The 14,458-nt window shown below is 35.9% G+C and overlaps 1 protein-coding gene across 1 annotated transcript in view; it reads left to right on the top strand.

Annotated features, from left to right (window-relative positions):
* Positions 1–728: 728 nt before the first annotated feature.
* Positions 729–14,458, top strand: part of RHCG (Rh family C glycoprotein) — a 32,161-nt gene continuing 18,431 nt past the window's right edge. Inside the window, exon 1 of the mRNA XM_051981086.1 lies at positions 729–981. Coding sequence (XP_051837046.1) covers positions 795–981 — 187 coding nt within the window. The 5' untranslated portion in view covers positions 729–794. The remainder of the gene's footprint in view (positions 982–14,458) is intronic.

Below are 14,458 nucleotides of genomic sequence, written 5' to 3'. Positions count from 1 at the left end.
CAGGAACTCATGAAGCACTTCAGACAGCATAGATACATGATTGTAGCATTGGATTATAGAAGTGAATATAGGGTTTTTTGGACCCAAATCCAGATGAATTGCTGAGACTTATAGTTTACCCAAGGCACTGACGCTGGAGGAAAAAAATGTAGGATTTCCCTTCTCTCTGTCCTAGTGTTTGGCACATAACACTTTTTACATTTCTACCTACAAAAGAAGAAAAAAGAAAAGATATGAGATTCAAAGAAACCTTAACATCTGAATTAATCTCAAATCTTCCCCTTACCTAATTGCCACTGGAAATCTGATGAGTAATAAAAATGGTCATTTCTCTCACCCATCTTCCCATTCCCAGTAGTAACAATTTTTTAATTAGTACCTTTTAATCTTTTTTCTTCATCTTTACTATCAGCTGGGAAAACAGTGACCAAATGCAGATGACTTTTCTCTTCTAAGGACAAATACAATCTTTGAAACACCTCTTTCTTGTGTTAGCACACAAGGTCAGCTCTTCAGGGCTGTTACTGTGACCTCAGTCTCCTACTGAGAATAGTGCAAGAACTGGTCCCCAGCAGTTCCATCTCTCTGGGCAGGAGGCAGAACAGGTCGGCTCATAACCTTGCTGAGTTGCTCTGCAATGTGATCCCTGCCCTCCCTGACCACACCTCCTGTCCCTGAATTATAAGATCTCCTTTTCTCTCCAAGCCACCACAGAGCACCAAGGCTTCTTAGCTCCTCATCCTCCTCTGAGGGCCTGTGCCTGGGCTGCCAGGACAGCTAAGGAAGTCTTCCAAATGGCTTGGAACACTAACCTCAGGTGGCGACTGCCACTCACCTGCTTCATCTTAGAGGTGGTCATGATAGTCCTTTTTGGGGTGTTTGTGCGCTATAATCCCGAGGCTGATGCACACTGGATTGAAGAGAAGAGACTCCGCAATATTTCCAGTGATGTAGAGAATGATTTCTACTACCGGTACCCAAGTAAGTAAAAATACAGGATTTGCCTTCAAGGTAACTGGCAAACACCCTTCTCTGGCATCCTATTGAAATCTCTGACTGTACTTGGCAAAACTTCCTTCCTGATTTTGGACAACCCCTCCACCTCCACATTTGAGCCAGGTAACACCCTTTTGCTTTCAGCACAATATTTACATCAAATATCCCGGACTCAGAAGGAGATCATAAAGTTCAAGATACCCAACTCTGGCCCACTCATTCCCATAATCCACATTATAGACACTTTTGAGGTTTAAATTGGGTGGGACCTCACTGGGATCTTAGTTCCAGAGTCTGGCTTCATTGTGAAGGAGTGATAGTAGAAAGTGGTTGGCCAAATAAGAGCAGAGGCAGAAGGGATATGTGTGTGTGTAGGTCACATGGGACTTTTTTCTTCAAAGAAAAAAGGTTTAAGGAGAAAACAGTGTTGAACTAATTTCTAATTTCTTACTGCCCCTTAAGAATATTCTTTTCACAGTTGTACATGTGTAACCTATATCAGTTTGCTTGTTGCCTTGGGAAGAGGATAGGGGAAGGAGTGAGGAAGAAAAATTTGGAAATCAAAATCATACAAAAATGAATGTTTAAAACTATTTTTACATGTAACTGGAAAAAAATAAGATAATATTAAACAGGGGGAAAAAAGAATGTTCTTTCTTTGACAGCAAACCTTGTCTCATGTCTGGTATGATCAAAATACTGACCTACCATACCTGGAAAAATTCCTAAGGAAAGGAAGAATTTTCATAGTCTGAAACTTTAGGATACAACAGTAATTCAAGTAATGGGGGAAGGGAGAGAGAGAAAAGGCAGTAAACTTTGGATCCAAAGGATTCCTGGTTCTGCTACTTTGAATCACTCATGCCAAGTTACTTCATATATCTGGGCCAAAATAATTGACTTGGACTAGGTGATCTCTGATTTGACTAAGTCAGGATTAGAGTCCATGGGCAAAGAGTCTGTAGATAGATTTCAGGAGATCCATGAACTTGAAAATAACACCTTTTTACCATAATTAGTTTTGTATGCAATGCTATAGATTTTATTTTATGTATTTAACAACATTACTCTGAGAAGGCTTTACCAGACTGCCACAGGAGTTTATAACACTAACTAGTGGATCTCTTGGTGTTTTCCAACTCAAAATCATGATCTAATGAGCTAAAAAAGGAAAAAAAAAACAGTTTTATATTCTGTCCTGGACTGAATATAACAAGGGAAACTTCTTGATCTGATCTCCTCTATGTTTTTCTTTTAACTCCACAAATACCCTTATGAAGGATAGAAGCAACCCAAGGAATAGCCATAGTATTTGACATTAAGTCTTAAGGATCCTACCCCACTCTAAGATTTTTGGCTTATACATCTGCAAAATGTTTATGAAGGTGGTCTTATCAGGGTGACATTCTGATGGTTGGAAAATACCAGGAGAATACAGGCAAAAAAAAAAAAAAAAAAAAAAAAAGATCAAAGGCTACCAGTATCTGATTTGTCCATGGAATGAATCTGGATTGTGGCAAGTAATAGGGTCAAGAGGAAGTGGAGACCACATTCTCCCAACCATCCAATTTGGTATGGTAGGAGGATGTAAGGACCCAAAAGAAAACTTTTTTTTTTTGTCAGATTCTTGACTTGAGTTTGGTGGGTAGGAAAGGTTTCCCTGCTAACTACAAAAATGAATAAGAAAAAAAGAGATTAGGTTTTTAAAAAGATACCAGGATGTGAGTGAGGATAGGAAGTAGGGGGTGGTAAAGTCTACAGAGAAAGAGCTGTATTCATTATTTACTTGGATACAAATAGTTCATGGAATATGTAGATACATATATTATATCTACACAGACTTTAGAGAAAATGTAAAATAAAGATTTCTTTTCAATGGTTATCTTTTTTCAAATTCTCTCACCCCAATGTGCCCTCACTTTTACTTCAATAGAAGGAGATTAAGTATAAGATCTTTATATATATAAAGCTTTTTATTTTCAAAATACATGCATAGTTTTCAGCATTCACCCTTGCAAAACTTTGTGTTCCAAATTTTTTTTCTCCTTCCCTTCCTCCTACCTCCTACTTCACAAGTCATCCAGTATACATTAAATGTCCAATGTTGCACAAGAAAAATCATACCAAAAAGGGAAAAAATGAGGAAGAAAACAAAATGCAAGCAAATAACAACAAAAAAAGTGAAAATACTATGTTGTAATTCACATTCAGTTCCCACACAGTCCTTTCTCTGGGTATAGATGGCTCTGTTCATCACAAGACCATTTGAACAAGGCCTAAATCATCTCATTGTTGAAAAGAGTCACATCCATCAGAATTGATCATCATATAATTTTGCTGTAGCTAGTACAATGTTCTCCTGTTTCTACTCACTTCACTTATCATCAATTCATGTAAGTCTTTTCTTTCTGGCCTTTCTGAAATTGTCCTGTTGATCATTTCTTACAGAACAATAATATTCCATAACATTCATATACAATAACTTAGTCAGCCATTCTCTAACTTATGGTCATTCACTCAATTTCCAGTTTCTTGCCACTACAAAAAAAAAAAAAAAAAAAAAAAAAAAGGCTGCTACAATTTTTGCACATATGAGTCTTTTTCCTTTTTTAGATATCTTTGGGATACAGGCTCAGTAGAGATACTGCTGGATCAAAAGGGATGCACAGTTTGATCGCTCTTTGAGAATAGTTGCAGATTGTTCTCCAGAATGGTTGGATAGCTCACAATTCCACCAACAAAGCATTAGTGTCCCAGTTTTCCCCTCCAACATTTATCATTATCTTTTTCTGTCATCTTAGCCAATCTGAGAGATATATACTGGTATCTAAGAGTTGTCTTAATTTTCATTTCTCTGATTAATAGTGATTTAAAGTATTTTTTCATATGACTAGAAATGATTTTAATTTCATCTGAAAATTGTCTGTTTATATCCTTTGAGTATTTATCAGTTGGAGAATGGCTTGTATTCTTATAAATCTGAGTCAATTCTCTCTATGTATTTTAGAAACTAGTCTTTTATCAGAAACACTAGATGTAAATTTTTTTGCTCAGTTTACTTCTTCCCTTCTAATCTTGTCTACATTGGTTTTGTTTGTACAAAAACTTTTTAACTTAATTAAAATTATCCATTTTGCATTCCATAATGTACTCTAGTTCTTTTTTGGCCACAAATTATTTCCATCTCCACAGATATGAGAGGTAGACTATCCTTTGTTCGTTTAATTTGCTTATAGTATCTAAAGTGTAAGGTCCACCAGTGGATATTTGCATTTTAATGAAGGATCCTTGAAGAAAAAATGCCAAAGGAATGAATCTCTAATAGTGGAATTTCAGATACTTTCAACATAGGGACCATAAACACCTCCTCCCCCTTCTAATACAAATTCTGCCAAATCTAAGAGTTAATGTATGACTGAGCATCTCTTATCTTAAATGCTTGAATCAGAGGAACCAAACAGTGCTGGAAGTTCAGGAAGGCTGTGGAACTGAAAGAAGGAATGCACTGATCTTTTTCTATCAATCTTTTTTTTTAAATTTCAGCTTTCTACTCCTTTTGGTGAGAGAGGGGGAATATAACCATTTTAATAGTTTGGGTGAGGCAAAGGGTTTGTTTCTTTGTTTTTTGTTTTTTTTAAACATTCTCAGTTTTTGGCAAGAGATTGCTAACACCTGTGCAGGAATTTCATCTTCATTCAGTTCCCCATTAGTGCCCACCCCCCAATTCCCATTAGTGGGGCCAGTTTTTCTCTTTTACTTTCCGTGGAGAGATCAGTTTAAGCAGGATCAGGTCATATAAGGAAGGGGTGGTGAAAAAGTAGGCTTACCTGTGGTGTACTAGTAGTCAGAGCAGCCGGCTAGGGAATACCTCTTCAGAATTTAACTTTAATCCCCATGGCTAATTTGAGGGGATTTGCTGCAAAGCTCTTATAATCAATGATCTCTAGTGAAGTCTGGGTCAGCTGAGGGCAGTAATCCAATAAGAACTGAATTTGATAACAAAGTAGTTTTTTTTTTTTTCAATATTTCATTTGTGGGCAATTTATTCTGAAAAATCTTATCAATTTTTTAAAAAATTTGTGCTAAGGTTATCTTAGCAGTGTTATAAATTTTTTTTAATCTCTCTTTTTTAAATTTTTATTTAATAATTACTTTATATTGACACTCGTTTCTGTTCCGATTTTTTTTTCCCTCCCTCCTTCCACCCCCTCCCCTAGATGGCAAGCAGTCCTTTATATGTTGGATATGTTGCAGTATATCCTAGATACAATTTTTGTAGTAGAGGTTGAGAACCAGAATAGTTTAGGAGTATAGAGACATTAAAAGAAGAGTTAAAAGAATCAGATCCTGGAACAAAAGCAATCTAGAAAAGAAAAGACTTGATGGAGAGGGAAAGGGATGGTGTGTATGGGTTTTGCTGTTGAGTAATTTCAGACTCTCCATGATACCATTTATGGTTTTCCTAAATAGCTTTTTATTTTTCCAAATACATGCAGAAGATAATTTTCACCAGTCATCTTTGCAAAACTTTGTGTTTCAAATTTTTCTCCCCCACCTTCCTTTCATCTCCTCCCAGCAAGCAATCCAATATAGATTAAATATATGCAATTCTTCTAAACATTTCCACATTGTCATGCTGTGCAAGATCAAAAGAAGAAAGAAAAAAACACGAGGAAAAAAAAAAGCAAACAACAAAAAATGATGAAAATGATGTGTGTCTGTAAAAACTGTGTAAGATAATCACTGAAACCATGTGCCCTTTGATCTGCAAAAGAAGAGAGATCAGGGTCTCCCAGGCTCCAGAGTCTTAAAAAGATATCCTCCCAGGGTGAGATAAGCAGCATTATTCAAGGACAAATCAACTCCCATTGATTTTTGGGGGAGTCATATCTTCATTCAGGAAATTCTAAAACCTCCAATGTAATTTTTATTCAATTGAGAAATCCTGGTTGGATTATCAATTCAAACTGTCTCCAGATTTGCTCATAAAATAGGTCTTTGCCAATCATTCTTTGAAAATTTTCTTCATTAAAAAATATGCCACTAAGGGAAAACCTCTTAGTGAAGAAAAAAAAAAAAAACTTCCTTTTTTTTTTTTTTGGCCACAGACTTTGGGGTTAGTGAATTCTTTCACTTCTGAACCTGTGTCTCTGAGTAGAACGGATCTCATTCATTCACATATCATCAAAAACACGATGCTTTTTGCTGATTCAGTCAGTCTCCACAATTTTCTCTTTGGACACAGGTAGTACTTTCTATCACAAGTTTACTGGAATTGCCTTGAATCACCTCATTATTAAAAAAAAAACCAAGTTGATCATTATATAATCTTATATATATATATATATATCATTACAATTATATATAAAATATATATTATATGTAATATTATAAAATATTATATATAATATATAATTATGTAATCTTGCTATAGTTGTAGATAATATTCTCCTGGTTCTACTCACTTCACTTAGCATCAGTTCATATAAATCTTTCCAGGCTTTCCTGAAATCAGCCTGCTTATCATTTGTACAGAATAATAATATTCCATTACATTCATAAATCATTACTTATTCAGCCATTCCCCAATTGATGGGAAATTTCCAGTTTCTTGCCACATGAAAGGAACTGCTACAAATATTTTTGTACATGGGTCCTTTTTCCTATTTTATGATTTCTTTGGGATGTAGACTCAGTAGAAAGGATCAAAGGACATGCACAATTTGATAGCTTTTTGAGCATAGTTCCAAATTGTTCTCCAGAGTGGTTGGATACATTCACAAGTCCTCTATAGTGTGCTTTCTAGAGCCTCCACGCCGGGGTGCCAAAATATAGCATCCTGACTAGCTCTCTGGAGGATCTTGGGACCAGCCCAGGTCCTTGGTCCTGGTGGAGGAGTGAAGGAGGCAGGAGACCCCCAAGGATGGTCAAAGATGGAGTCTGATTATTTCAAGTTCTCTCAGCCCTTAAATACCTTAGTACGATTACATCACTATGGCACACTGAGCAAGTGTTAACTTGCTATTGACATGTAATCACTCTGCTATTGATATGTAAATGCATCCTTACTGTAAAGTATCCCTCATTTCAAGTAGAACATAGGTGGTCACGCCCTCCTTGAGTTCTCAGGAAGGGTGAGAGCATCAAAGGGAGCCAAACCAGACATTGTCAGCAAGTTCCCTCTGGGCTGTTGTACTTTACCCAGAGTCTCCCCATTATCTGTGGCCCTCTACACTCCATCAACAATGCATTAGGTCCCAGTTTTCTCCCATGCACTCCAACGATTATTATCTTTTCTTGTCATTTTAGCCAGTCTGAGAGGTGTGAAATGGTACCTCAGAGTTGTCTTAATTTATATTTCTCTAATCAATAGTGATTTAGGACATATTTTTGTATGATTAGAAATGGCTTTAATTTCATTGTCTGAAAATTATCTGTTCACATCCTTTAACCATTTATCACTTGGGGGATGGCTTGTATTCTTATAAATTTGAGTCAATTCTCTGTGTATTTTAGAAACTAGGCCTTTATCAGAAACACTGGATGTAAAATTTCTCCCTTTCCCCCAGCTTTCTGCCTCCCTTTTAATCTTGGTTTTATTTGTATAAAATATTTTTTTTATTTAATGTAATCAAAATTATTCATTTTGCATTTCATAATGCTCTCTAGTTTTTCTTTGGCCATAAATTCCTTCCTTCTCCACAGAACTAAGCATCAGACTATCCTTTGTTTTTCTAATTTATTTATAGTATCGTCCTTTATGTCTAAATCATGAACCCATTCTGACTTTATCTTGGTATAGAGTATTAGATTTTGGTCAATGCCTAGTTTCTGTCATACTATTTTCCAGTTTTCTCAGCAATCTTTGTCAGATAGTGAGTTCTTATCCCAGAGGTTAGAGTCTTTGGGTTTATCAAACACTAGATTACTATAGTCATTGACTTGTGTGTTGTGAATCTAGCCCTTCTATTTCTTAGCCAGTATCACATGGTTCTGATGACTGCCGCTTTATAATATAGTTTTAGGTCTGGTATAGCTAAGTCACCTTCCTTTGCATTTTTTTTCATTAATTCCCTTGAAAATATTGACCTTTTGTTTCTCCAAATGAAATTTAGTTATTTTTCCCCCCCTAGCTCTATAAAGTAATTTTTTGGCAGTTGATTGGTATGGTACTGACTAAGTATATTACTTTAGGTAGAATTGTCATTTTTATTATTTTAACTTGGCCTACCCATGAACACTTGATAATCTTTCAATTGTTCAGATCTAACTTTGTATGAAGAGTGTTTTATGTTCCTGGCTTTGTCTTCACAAGTAGACTTCCAAATATTTTATATTAACTACAATTTTTTAAATAACTTTTTATTGATAGAACGCATGCCAGGGTAATTTTTTACAGCATTATCCCTTATACTCACTTCTGTTCCGATTTTTCCCCTCCCTCCCTCCACTCCCTCCCCCAGATGGCAAGCAGTCCTTTACATGTTGAATGGGTTGCAGTATATCCTAGATACAACATATGTGTGCAGAACCGAACAGTTTTCTTGTTTCACAGGGAGAATTGAATTCAGAAGGTATAAATAACCTGGGAAGAAAAACAAAAATGCAAGCAGTTTATATTCATTTCCCAGTGTTCTTTCTCTGGGTGTAGCTGCTTCTGTCCATCTTTGATCAATTAAGGCTCTCTTTATCGAAGAGATCCACTTCCATCAGAATACATCCTCAAACAGTATCGTTGTTGAGGTATATAATGATCTCCTGGTTCTGCTCATTTCACTCAGCATCAGTTCATGTAAGTCTCTCCAAGTCTCTCTGTATTCATCCTGCTGGTCATTCCTTACAGAACAATAATATTCCATAACATTCACATACCACAATTTACTCAACCATTCTCCAATTGATGGGCATCCATTCATTTTCCAGTTTCTAGCCACTACAAACAGGGCTGCCACAAACATTTTGGCACATACAAGTCCCTTTCCTTTCTTTAGTATCTCTTTGGGGTATAAGCCCAGTAGAAACACTGCTGGATCAAAGGGTATGCACAGTTTGATAACTTTTTGAGCATTAACTACAATTATTTTAATGGGATTTCTCTTTCTATGTCTTGCTACTGGACTTTGTTGGCAACATATAGAAATGCTGATGATTTGTGTGAATTTAGTTTATATCTAGCAACTTTGTTAAAGTTGTTAATTATTTCTGGTAATTTTTTAGTTGACTTTCTAGGATTCTCTAAGTATACCATCATATCATCTACAAAGAGTGGTCATGTGTGGTTTTCTTGGCAAAGATACCAAAGTAGTTTGCTATTTCCTTCTCCAGTTCATTTTACAAATGAGGAAACTGGGACAAATAGGGTTAAGTGACTTACACAAAGCCACACAGCTGGTAAGTATTTGAGGCTGAATCTGAACTCGGGAAGTTAAATGTGCCTGATTCCCAGTCCAGTGCTCTAGGAATTGTGCTATCCAACTGCCTCAAAGGCATGGTAATTGTCTTTAAATATTTATAGACATATTGAGAAGCAAAATGGCACAGGAGAATGAGCCCTGGAGTTAGTCAGTCATAAGACTCTGAGCTTGCTATTAAATCAAGCTTTGCATTACTTTGGCCAAATCATTTCTGCTCTTTGGGGCTCAATTTTCTCATCTGTAAAATGATGGGGTTAGACTAGAGCAAGGCTCCTTAAACCTTTTTCACTTGTGAACTCTTTTCACCTGAGAAATTTTTACATGACCCAAATATAAAGGGATGTAAAATTAAATTTACTGATACTAAATCATAATTTCTCAGCCCTGCAACATTCACTTACAAGACCCAGCTTCAGAACCTGGGGACTAGCTAACCTCTCAATATATGATATTGGGCTTATTAAACTTACTCTGTGTTTCCCTAGAAGCCAGGTCTGGTGCTAACAAGTAAAAGTTATAGGGAAATGAATTCTGGCTTAATTGAGCAATTCTAACAGAGCTAACCATCAATGGAAAGGGCTGTGAGAGCCACCTTGTCAAAAAAGCATGTAAGTAGAAGTGGGAATCACTTTAACAAGAATATTAGAGTGTCTTTCTGAACTAGACATGAGAAGATGTCTTCTAGAAAGGGCCTTCCAAATCTGTAATTCTGAGCCCATGAGGGGCTTGGAACCTGAACTATAACCCAGAACTGTAATTAAACTGGGCTGTGCTCAAATGCCAGATTTGGAGGGTGTCCATTATACTTGGTGCTTTAGCAAAATCAAAGCAATACAGTTAACACATGGCCAGAATGATGAACTAAAACGGCAGACCAGGCTGAGTTTGTCCCTGGGCAGTTCTGTGTCTCACTCCTCTGCTTTAGATTCCTTTCTTTCCCTCTTCCCTGCTGCAGTCTCATGGTAGGGGCCCTGGTCCATGGGCTCATTATCCCAATTCTTGATGATTGATAGTTAGGTAGGCTGCTTGCCTGAAGCTCTTACTTACTTCTCAGTTTTGAAGCAGGGGGCACATATACTAAGAAGGGAATAGGAACGTGATGAGATTCTATTATTTGAATCAGAATACTAACATATTGAATGTCCTTCGTACTGACTTGGGGAAATTAGGGCAAGTTCTGATTACCTCCTGAAGTTTTATTAGGGGCAAAAACAGTGACATATACAGTAGGTGCCTCTAAGATTCAGAAAAAGTAGATGTACTATTTGCCTGGTGCCTTCCAGTTCTGCTACTTTTTATTTATTTTTATTTTATTTTATTTTTTTTAATAGCTTCTTTTTTAAAATTATAACTTTTTATTGACAGAACCCATGCCTGGGTAATTTTTATAACATTATCCCTTGCACTCACTCTGTTCTGACTTTTCCCCTCCTTCCCTTTATCCCCTCCCCCAGATGACAAGCAGTCCTTTACATGTTAAATATGTCACAGTATATCCTAGATACAATATATGTAAGCAGAACCAAACAGTTCTCTTGTTGCACAGGGAGAATTGGATTCAGAAGGTATAAATAACCCAGGAAGAAAAACAAAAATGCAAACAGTTTACACTCATTTCCCAGTTTTTCTTCTCTGGGTGTAGCTGCTTCTGTCCATCCTTGATCAACTGAAACTGAATTAGCTCTCTTTATCGAAGAGATCCACTTCTATCAGAATACATCCTCAAACAGTATCGTTGTTGAGGTATATAATAAATCTCCTAGTTCTGCTCATTTCACTTAGCATCAGTTCATGTAAGTCTCTCCAAGCCTCTCTCTATTCATCCTGCTGGTCATTTCTTACAGAACAATAATATTCCATAACATTCATATACCACGATTTACCCAACCATTCTCCAATTGATGGGCATCCATTCAGTTTCCAGTTTCTGACCACTACAAAGAGGGCTGCCTCAAACATTTTGGCACATACAGGTTCCTTTCCCTTCTTTAATATCTCTTTGGGATATAATCCGCTACTTTTTAAATAAGTGATTTTGAGCAAATCATTTTCCACCTCTGAGCATCAATTTCCTCATTTGTAGGTGGCTAGAAAGTTGGATTTGTAATCAGGAAAATCCAGGTTCAAATCCTGCCTCAATCCTAGATGTCAATTACTCCAGCAAGTCTCAGTTTCTTCATTTGTAAAATGAGGACCAATCATATCCCTGAGTAACCTGAATGTTTTCCATCTAGGAGCAAGCAGAGATAGCCTGTTAGCATTATGAACTGCCTCAGGGTCTGGAATCTTGAGGACTAAGGAGTCTACTTTGTCTTGTGTGAGCCTCCCCTCCCACATTGCCTTACCCACTTTTACTCATTGTTTCTCCTTTTCCCAAAATACCATCCACTTTCCCCACCTATTTAAATCCTACCCATCCTTTAAGACTCATCTCCAAGTTTTCTGCTTTCTTGAAGTCTTTTCTAGACCACGTCCACTTCTTTCTCTGAATCTTTGAGGCACCTCCTGTACACGCCACTGATTTTTGCACCTAATAATATATAATTTCAGATTATTTTTCATTTGTTAACTATGTATCTTTTGCATTTCTTTAGTCACAGATCCCATCCCTAACCAGGTTTGTGCCTACTGAAATGCTGAGTGATGATCAGCATCATTATAATAACTTTTATATAACACATAATAATAACTGATCATCATAATAATGGATAATAATATGTCTCAAAAATCTTAGTAGAGTTTAAAACTATTTTAATAGCTTTAATCATTTAAAAAACATTAATCAAGCTTTTTATTAAATGTATTAAATAACATTTTATATTTATATTATATAAAAATGAAAATAATTGTTGATAATAAAAATAAGCTTTAATTGCTCAAGCTTTTTTTTTATTATAGCTTTTTATTTTCAAGTTATATGCATGGATAATTTTACAACATTGACAATTGTCAAACCTTTTGTTTCAATTTTTCCCCTCCTTCTCCCCATCCCCTCCCCCAGATGGCAGGTTGACCAATACATGTTCAATATGTTAAAATATAAATTAAATACAATATTAGTATACCTGTCCAAACAGTTATTTTGCTGTACAAAAAGAATCAGACTTTGAAATAGTGTACAAATAGCCTGTGAAGGAAATAAAAAATGCAGGCAGACAAAACTAGAGGGATTGGGAATTCTATGTAGTGGTTCATGATCATCTCCCAGAGTTCTTTCATTGGATGTAGCTGGTTCAATTTATTACTGTCAAGCTATCTTTTAAAAAGCTTAAAATGGCACTAAGACATTTAGGACAACCTGTATAATATTCTAAAATTTAAAAGATAATAACTTAGGCTAATTTGATCCTAATAAAAACTCTGTGAGGTAGGTACTGCAACTGCTATTAGTCTCCCTTCCCCCTCTTTTTTTTTTTTTTTTTTTTAATAAATCAGAAATTTGAAGCTCAGAAAAGTTATGACTTTCCTTTGGTGACAAAGATAAAAAATGTCAGAGATGAGATTTGAATTTAGGTCTTGGCTGGCTCCCAGTTCAGGGCTTTTTCCTGTCTATCACACTGCCTCAAAATTCCAATGTGCAAATATTTTAACTAAGAGATACTATAAAGGACATATGAAGAAAGAAGCTATCTGCACCCAGAAAAAAAGATAAGGAGATGTATAGAATAATTTTACATCCCCCAACCTCCTTCCATATACATATACAGACACACACAATACATACTTATTTGTGTCTAATGTTAGATATCTCTAGGATGGACTTGGGGGAAGAAAGTTTTAAAAAGTATGTAATGTTTTATTATATATTTAAAAGGAGCAGCAATTTGTACATAAAAGATTTGCAGTTTCATGTGCAACCAGCTGTTTATTATACTATGTATGTTATGGAAATGCTTGTTTAAAATTTAAAAATTTATAAATTTAAAAATCAATAAAAGATATTATATTATGAAGTTTTAAAATTTTCTACAAATTTCAGTTACTCTTATATCTTGGTTCTATATCTACATAGCAAGTTGGTTGTACCATCCACACTGCAATGGATAATAGAATTTAGAGGTAGTCCAACATTCTCGTTTCATTGTTAAAGAAACTGTTGCTAAGAGCTCAGTAGCTTGCCTGAAGTCAGACTAGATAAAAGATCTATGTTTGAGCCCAGCTCTTCGGACTCAAATCCAGTGTTTTTTCCCCTCCAAACCCATGCTCCTCTCAGTAAATAACAAGTAATAAATGAAAGCTTTTGAAATTAAGTTGAGAGGAGAGAGCCAGAAGGAGAGAAGCCAAAACTACCATTGGAAACTTGGCTGCCTAGTGTCTACTCCTGTTTCTGAGAGTGCCAGCTCAGAATGACTCACATAGGTAAAGATGGAAGGATAGACAACCTAGAAGGATCAGGTTTTTACAAATTTTGTTTGTCAATTTAATAGCAAAACCATAGAAGCATGTAGTAGTTTTTTGTTTGTTTTAGAAAACTGGTATTTAGCCAAAACCAGAGACTTTCCCATCCCTAAGTAATATAAAAGCAATTGTAACCCTCAGCAATATGAATAAATATTTAATTACTGCCTATTCTGTTCTGAAAATGTTCTTTAAAAAAGTGCTACAAAGTCCATGCCCTCAGGAAACTTAGGGCATGGAGAGTGGGGAGACAAGGGACATATAAAAATATAACGAACAAGCACCCAGGTCTATCTTCATTCTCCAATCCAGGTTAATATCACAATGCCCAGATAATAGTTAAATAGTTGGGTTGAAGGGAAAGAATCAATTTAGTACCAGATCATTGATCCTTCTTTTTCATACTAAACATTATTGGAGCATGAGAAAGCAAGAGGACTTAACCTTGAGTAATCTAGTTATAGCCCTCTCAGAACACCTGCAGCATGAATATGGGAATGTTTACATATTATAGCTAATGGAGGTATTTAACAGAAGTAGGTGAAATAAAGATAGGTTGGCAAGAATACAAAGAACTATATAAGAAAGCTCTTAACATCATTGATAACTACTTTGGTGTGGTTATTGATCTAGAGCTATATATTCTGGAA

The sequence above is a fragment of the Antechinus flavipes genome, chromosome 2 (assembly GCF_016432865.1).
Source record: "Antechinus flavipes isolate AdamAnt ecotype Samford, QLD, Australia chromosome 2, AdamAnt_v2, whole genome shotgun sequence".
NCBI lineage: Eukaryota > Metazoa > Chordata > Mammalia > Dasyuromorphia > Dasyuridae > Antechinus > Antechinus flavipes.
This window is presented reverse-complemented; position numbering and strand designations above follow the sequence as displayed.